This window comes from Argentina anserina, chromosome 2 (assembly GCF_933775445.1).
Source record: "Argentina anserina chromosome 2, drPotAnse1.1, whole genome shotgun sequence".
Taxonomy (NCBI): Eukaryota; Viridiplantae; Streptophyta; class Magnoliopsida; order Rosales; family Rosaceae; genus Argentina; species Argentina anserina.
In genome coordinates, this window is record NC_065873.1 from 2,943,665 (window position 1) to 2,950,735 (window position 7,071).

General features: G+C 34.6%; 1 protein-coding gene across 1 annotated transcript; it reads left to right on the forward strand.

The window, feature by feature from the left end:
• The first annotated feature begins 4,181 nt into the window (after window positions 1-4,181).
• Window positions 4,182-6,788, forward strand: LOC126805574 (probable cinnamyl alcohol dehydrogenase 1). Its single transcript, XM_050532371.1, has 5 exons — window positions 4,182-4,509; window positions 4,644-4,757; window positions 4,957-5,184; window positions 5,280-5,719; window positions 6,357-6,788. The coding sequence occupies exons 1-5, from the start codon at window positions 4,421-4,423 to the stop codon at window positions 6,554-6,556; spliced, it is 1,071 nt and encodes a 356-aa protein (XP_050388328.1). The 5' UTR covers window positions 4,182-4,420; the 3' UTR covers window positions 6,557-6,788.
• Window positions 6,789-7,071: the final 283 nt, after the last annotated feature.

Sequence of the window (7,071 nt, forward strand, 5' to 3'; positions counted from 1 at the left end):
AATTAATTATGATAGAACTTAAAAGACTAAAATTAGACTACTATAAATCAATAAGATTTGAACAAAATTTAGCAATAATCATCAAGCAAAAGCTTAGAGTTCATAATAGAAAAAAACATAATCAAATTCTCAATTCAGTATTTGAATGCCGACAACCCAAAAACCAATACATTAATATTTTATTTGTCCCACTCCATACCTACCTTTTGTCCCAGGGACTGTAGGAAAAAACCCAACAAAATTAGAGACAAACTATAATAAATCATATCAAATAAGAAAACTCAATTAATCGTTCTCCCCAAATTGAAAATAATTTATTGATTATACTTATAATATGTTTTCCCAGAGAAAGAATAAGATGAAGGAGTCAGAGAAGTAACATTGATGGTGTTGAGAGACTGAGAGGGACTTTGAATAGAGAGAATGAGAGGAGCTGAGAGTTTTAGAACACGGGAAAACTTTGGTATTTAATTGTCTATTACCAAAAAAATGTATATACCTAGTTTTGTTTTGCCCAAAAATTCTTAGTTAGGCTTGAGCCCTACCACCCTTAGCCTTGGATCTACCCATGCTCTTAATTAAGGGAGAATTCAACAAACGATACCTCAACTATTAGTTATTATAACTTTTAGTACCTCACATTTGAAAAATATCGCATTGATACCTCAAGTTTCTATTTCAGCCTAATTTTACTTCCTTTCATCAATTAACACCCTTTGTGGCTTCATTTCCCACCAATTTTAAGGGCATTTTCGTGACTTCATTATTTTTCGATCTCATCTTTCATTTTCCTCCAATTTAAACTTTAAAAAAACTAAGTTAATTAATTCACATCATTTTATTATAAAAATTAATAAGCATTCTTCATTTACCACAACTATTACAAACAAGCTAAAGTTCGCCATTACAAATAAACCAGCATATATTTCATATCGTTCTCCCCAAATTGAAAATAATTTATTGATTATACTTATAATATGTTTTCCCAGAGAAAGAATAAGATGAAGGAGTCAGAGAAGTAACATTGATGGTGTTGAGAGACTGAGAGGGACTTTGAATAGAGAGAATGAGAGGAGCCGAGAGTTTTAGAACACGGGAAAACTTTGGTATTTAATTGTCTATTACCAAAAAAATGTATATACCTAGTTTTGTTTTGCCCAAAAATTCTTAGTTAGGCTTGAGCCCTACCACCCTTAGCCTTGGATCTACTCATGCTCTTAATTAAGGGAGAATTCAACAAACGATACCTCAACTATTAGTTATTATAACTTTTAGTACCTCACATTTGAAAAATATCGCATTGATACCTCAAGTTTCTATTTCAGCCTAATTTTACTTCCTTTCATCAATTAACACCATTTGTGGCTTCATTTCCCACCAATTTTTAAGGGCATTTTCGTGACTTCATTATTTTTCGATCTCATCTTTCATTTTCCTCCAATTTAAACTTTAAAAAAACTAAGTTAATTAATTCACATCATTTTATTATAAAAATTAATAAGCATTCTTCATTTACCACAACTATTACAAACAAGCTAAAGTTCGCCATTACAAATAAACCAGCATATATTTCATATCGTTCTCCCCAAATTGAAAATAATTTATTGATTATACTTATAATATGTTTTCCCAGAGAAAGAATAAGATGAAGGAGTCAGAGAAGTAACATTGATGGTGTTGAGAGACTGAGAGGGACTTTGAATAGAGAGAATGAGAGGAGCCGAGAGTTTTAGAACACGGGAAAACTTTGGTATTTAATTGTCTATTACCAAAAAAATGTATATACCTAGTTTTGTTTTGCCCAAAAATTCTTAGTTAGGCTTGAGCCCTACCACCCTTAGCCTTGGATCTACTCATGCTCTTAATTAAGGGAGAATTCAACAAACGATACCTCAACTATTAGTTATTATAACTTTTAGTACCTCACATTTGAAAAATATCGCATTGATACCTCAAGTTTCTATTTCAGCCTAATTTTACTTCCTTTCATCAATTAACACCATTTGTGGCTTCATTTCCCACCAATTTTTAAGGGCATTTTCGTGACTTCATTATTTTTCGATCTCATCTTTCATTTTCCTCCAATTTAAACTTTAAAAAAACTAAGTTAATTAATTCACATCATTTTATTATAAAAATTAATAAGCATTCTTCATTTACCACAACTATTACAAACAAGCTAAAGTTCGCCATTACAAATAAACCAGCATATATTTCATATCGTTCTCCCCAAATTGAAAATAATTTATTGATTATACTTATAATACGTTTTCCCAGAGAAAGAATAAGATGAAGGAGTCAGAGAAGTAACATTGATAGTGTTGAGAGACTGAGAGGGACTTTGAATATAGAGAATGAGAGGAGCCGAGAGTTTTAGAACACGGGAAAACTTTGGTATTTAATTGTCTATTACCAAAAAAATGTATATACCTAGTTTTGTTTTGCCCAAAAATTCTTAGTTAGGCTTGAGCCCTACCACCCTTAGCCTTGGATCTACCCATGCTCTTAATTAAGGGAGAATTCAACAAACGATACCTCAACTATTAGTTATTATAACTTTTAGTACCTCACATTTGAAAAATATCGCATTGATACCTCAAGTTTCTATTTCAACCTAATTTTACTTCCTTTCATCAATTAACACCATTTGTGGCTTCATTTCCCACCAATTTTTTAAGGGCATTTTCGTGACTTCATTATTTTTCGATCTCATCTTTCATTTTCCTCCAATTTAAACTTTAAAAAAACTAAGTTAATTAATTCACATCATTTTATTATAAAAATTAATAAGCATTCTTCATTTACCACAACTATTACAAACAAGCTAAAGTTCGCCATTACAAATAAACCAGCATATATTTCATATTGTATATGTCCATCAACCAACAACCATATTGTTATAATAATATGCTCAAAAACTCTATCATAGCCTCATAGGCATTTAAATGTTTCAAAAGTAAAAGAAAATGCTTATATAACAATTGGTTAATTTGAATGGTATAAAATGTTCGTTATAAACTAAGTGAAATCAGTGGAAAATAAAGTAGCGAAAATGCATTTAAAAATGGGTAGGAAATGAAGCTACTAACGTTGTTAATTGACAGAATGAACTAAAATTAACCTGAAATAGAAACTTGAGATACTAATGCAATAGTTTTTAAATTTGAGGTACTAAAAGTTAGAATGACCACTAGTTGGGGTATTTTTTGTTGAATTTACCCGCTTATTAATTTTATAATGAAATGATGTGAATTAATTAACTTAGTTTTAAAAAAATTGAAGTTGAAATTGGAGGAAAATAAAAGATGAAATCGAAAAATAATGAAGTCACGAAACTGCCCATAAAAACTGACCACAAAGTGTTAATTGATGGAATGAACTAAAATTAAGCTGAAATCGAAACTTGAGTTACCAATGTAATAATTTTTAAATGTGAGATACTAAACGTTAGAATAACCAATAATTGAAGAACCGTTTGTTGAATTCTCCTCTTGATTAATGTCATTTAAATCCATGTATACGTATATACATATTATATCTTTAGGAATAAGTATTCATGAATACATAATTCCGCAGACCGATTCAGAAGGCTAGGGGACTACATAGACATTTGAAAGAAAGTAGAAAGAATAATCAAACAAAGTAACCTTTTATTTAGGGTGGTGATCATCCTTAAGTGTCATAGCTACTTGCCTACTATAAATGGATGGGAATGTTAACATACGAGAACACAAATGTTTGTATGTACAGTGTGAATCTCAATCCACGATGCGTATACCAGTAACCGTTATATTTTAAGCCTCTTGCATTTATGTCAAAGTCATTATGTAGTTTCAACTATTTATAGTGGGTCGTGTATACACTTACTAATGGCTACTTAAAACACATTCTTCCTAACTAATTCAACAAGAATATTACCAAGTCATCTCCACAAATACGAACTAATTAACTCCTCTCATCGCCATCTCTATCGTTTGTAGAAATGGGTTCGGTGGCAGTGACGTGCGCATGACGCGTGCAATGCGCGCGTACGGTATCTTTTTTAACCCTAAACCCTATAGCGGGCCCCCACCAACTACGGTTGATCGTCTTCTTCGTCGGGTCCCGAAACCCTTCTCCATTTCCTTATCTGCGGGGAAAAGCAAACAAAGCTTTCATCACTATCAGTCTTCACCTTCACATACCGCCCCCCAACCTCACCCACTCTCCAGCTTACGTGTCCCTTCCTCGCCTCACAGTTATTTCTGGATTTATTTTCGCCTATTCCACTCGTCTCTCTCTTTGTATTTATATGCACCCTCTACAGCTTCTTTGATTCCCATTGTCGTTCTTACTCGTCATCATCATCGTCATTATCATCATCATCATCACATCTCTCTCTCTCTCTCTCTGAAACTCGAGCAGAAAGACAAGAAGGAAAATGGGTAGTCTTGAAGCGGAGAGAACTACTGTGGGATGGGCTGCAAGAGACTCTTCTGGGATTCTCTCACCTTACACCTATTCTCTTAGGTACGTACACGACACATCTCATCCGGCTCGATCTTCTTCTTCTTCTTCTTCTTCTTTATTGTCTTATGTCATGTCTTTTGTCACGCTTATTATGCTTGAATTTTGTGTTTTTGTGTGATGGAAATGAATTGCAGAAGCACAGGTTCAGAAGATGTTTATATCAGAGTCCTGAGCTGTGGAATTTGCCATTCCGATCTTCACCAGATCAAAAATGAACTTGGCCAATCAAATTATCCCATGGTTGCAGGGTATACAATATAATTCCCACTTCCTTTTCTATACTGTTACGCCTCGATTAAATTCGACAAAACATTGTATTTTTCAGGCCGGTTGATGAGTGTCATGAACCGGCCATTAGTTACTTTTTCTGTTCTGTCATGATTATTTTCCTTTCATGTTTGTAACGGATCGATATCTTTTTGTCACCATTTACGCGTTATTGAACAGGCATGAAGTGGTTGGAGAAGTTCTGGAAGTGGGATCAGATGTGACCAAGTTTAAGGTAGGAGATGTCGTCGGAGTTGGACTCCTTGTAGGATGCTGCAGAAACTGCAGCCCATGCAAGACAGAGAATGAGCAATACTGTAACAAGAAGATCTGGTCCTACAATGACACTTACTCTGATGGCAAACCCACCCAAGGTGGCTTTGCCAAATCCTTGGTCGCTGACCAAAAGTAATAACACCAACTTCTGACTCTTATTGGATACCTGACATTTCATATATCATTCCACTCACTGAATCACGGAATTGGATTGTTTGTTTATTAAGGTTTGTGGTAAAGATTCCGGAGGGCATGGAGCCGGAGCAGGTGGCGCCGCTACTTTGTGCGGGGGTGACAATTTACAGCCCACTGAGGCACTTTGGCTTGGATGTGAGTGGTTTAAGGGGAGGGATATTGGGACTCGGAGGCGTGGGACACATGGGGGTGAAGATAGCAAAGGCCATGGGACACCATATAACAGTGATAAGCTCTTCTGATAAGAAGAGAAAAGAGGCCTTGGAGGATATTGGTGCTGATGAGTACTTGGTGAGCTCTGATGCCACCAAAATGCAGGAGGCTATGGACTCATTGGATTACATTATTGACACCATTCCTGTGTTCCACCCTCTTGAGCCTTACCTCTCTTTGTTGAAGCTTGATGGGAAATTGATCTTGATGGGTGTCATCAACACTCCTTTGCAATTTGTCTCTCCATTGGTCATGCTTGGTGAGTCACCTATCACTACCTCTATTTTGCAACAATTTTCCACTTCAATTGAGTGCTATTACCTTTTTTATAGAAACCTCTACATTTTTTAGTGGGTAGGAGATTCTGTTCATTATTTGGTTAAAAAATTCTTCTAAGTTATCTACATATCTTCTCTTTATTGCCATCCTCATTCTTTAACATATATTGTTGATCCACTTACCTACATGTCCTGTATGTTTTGTGGTTCCAATAGATATGTAACGCACCATTACACTTAATATGTGTTTAAGAGTTTCTAGCTAGTTCCCAAATTTTGTTGAATATGTGCAAAAAAAAAAAGTGGCGTTAAATTGCATTGTTGACTTATTCGTAGTAATTATAAATTTATTAACTTCTAAAGTTTAATATAAATATTTTAGCATCATAACAGCAGTTAAACATTTTGTGGTTCCCAATAATTGCGTAACGTAGAGTAGAATTGCGGTTAATTTTCTCTGTCCCCAAGTCCAAAGTATTGGAGTAAAGGGTTCTTATGAGATCTTAATGTTTATGTTACATTTTCAATAGTGTAATCTTAGTTGTAGCAAATGTAAGTTTATGTACTATAAGGTTCTTGTAAATTATAATGACATTATAAATTTATAATTATGCATAGGGAGGAAGACGATCACCGGGAGCTTTGTGGGGAGCATGAAGGAGATGGAGGAAATGCTCGAGTTCTGCAAAGAGAAGGGACTGAAATCGATGATCGAAGTGGTTAAGATGGATTATATCAACAAAGCTTTTGAAAGGTTGGAGAAGAACGACGTTAGGTACAGGTTCGTTGTGGACGTCGCCGGCAGTAATCTTGATTAATGAGAAAGAATGCGTCATTTAGTATCGTCCTTATTTACTGAGTACTCTATCAATCACTCCTTATCTTAAACAAAGTATAAATAAACAAAGGAAAAAGATTTTAAAAAAAACGGTGGCTTCGTGTAATTGGACATTGCTTTGGTTTTCAATACTTGAATCAATGATCAAGTGTAATTGTCATTGTGTTGACGGGGACATTATTGTTTGGTTAATAAATACTGTATTTTGTTGATACTGAAAGGTACCAAACGTGGTTTGAGGTCTTGTCAAAACAAACAAACTTGTTCTTGCCTAACTATGGTTGGTGAGACTTCAATGAAATTGTTACTAGTGTGTCCATATTATTGACTTTGGCATATAACTCCAAAACTCGAAGGGTATTCAAATTTTTATCAGGGAATTATAATAGTCTTACAAATCATATAAGTCATACAAGTCTTGCAGTACTTATAACCGGCCATATTATGTCTAAGGTGAATTAGCTAGCATTTGATATGAAACACTTTCGGCAAGAA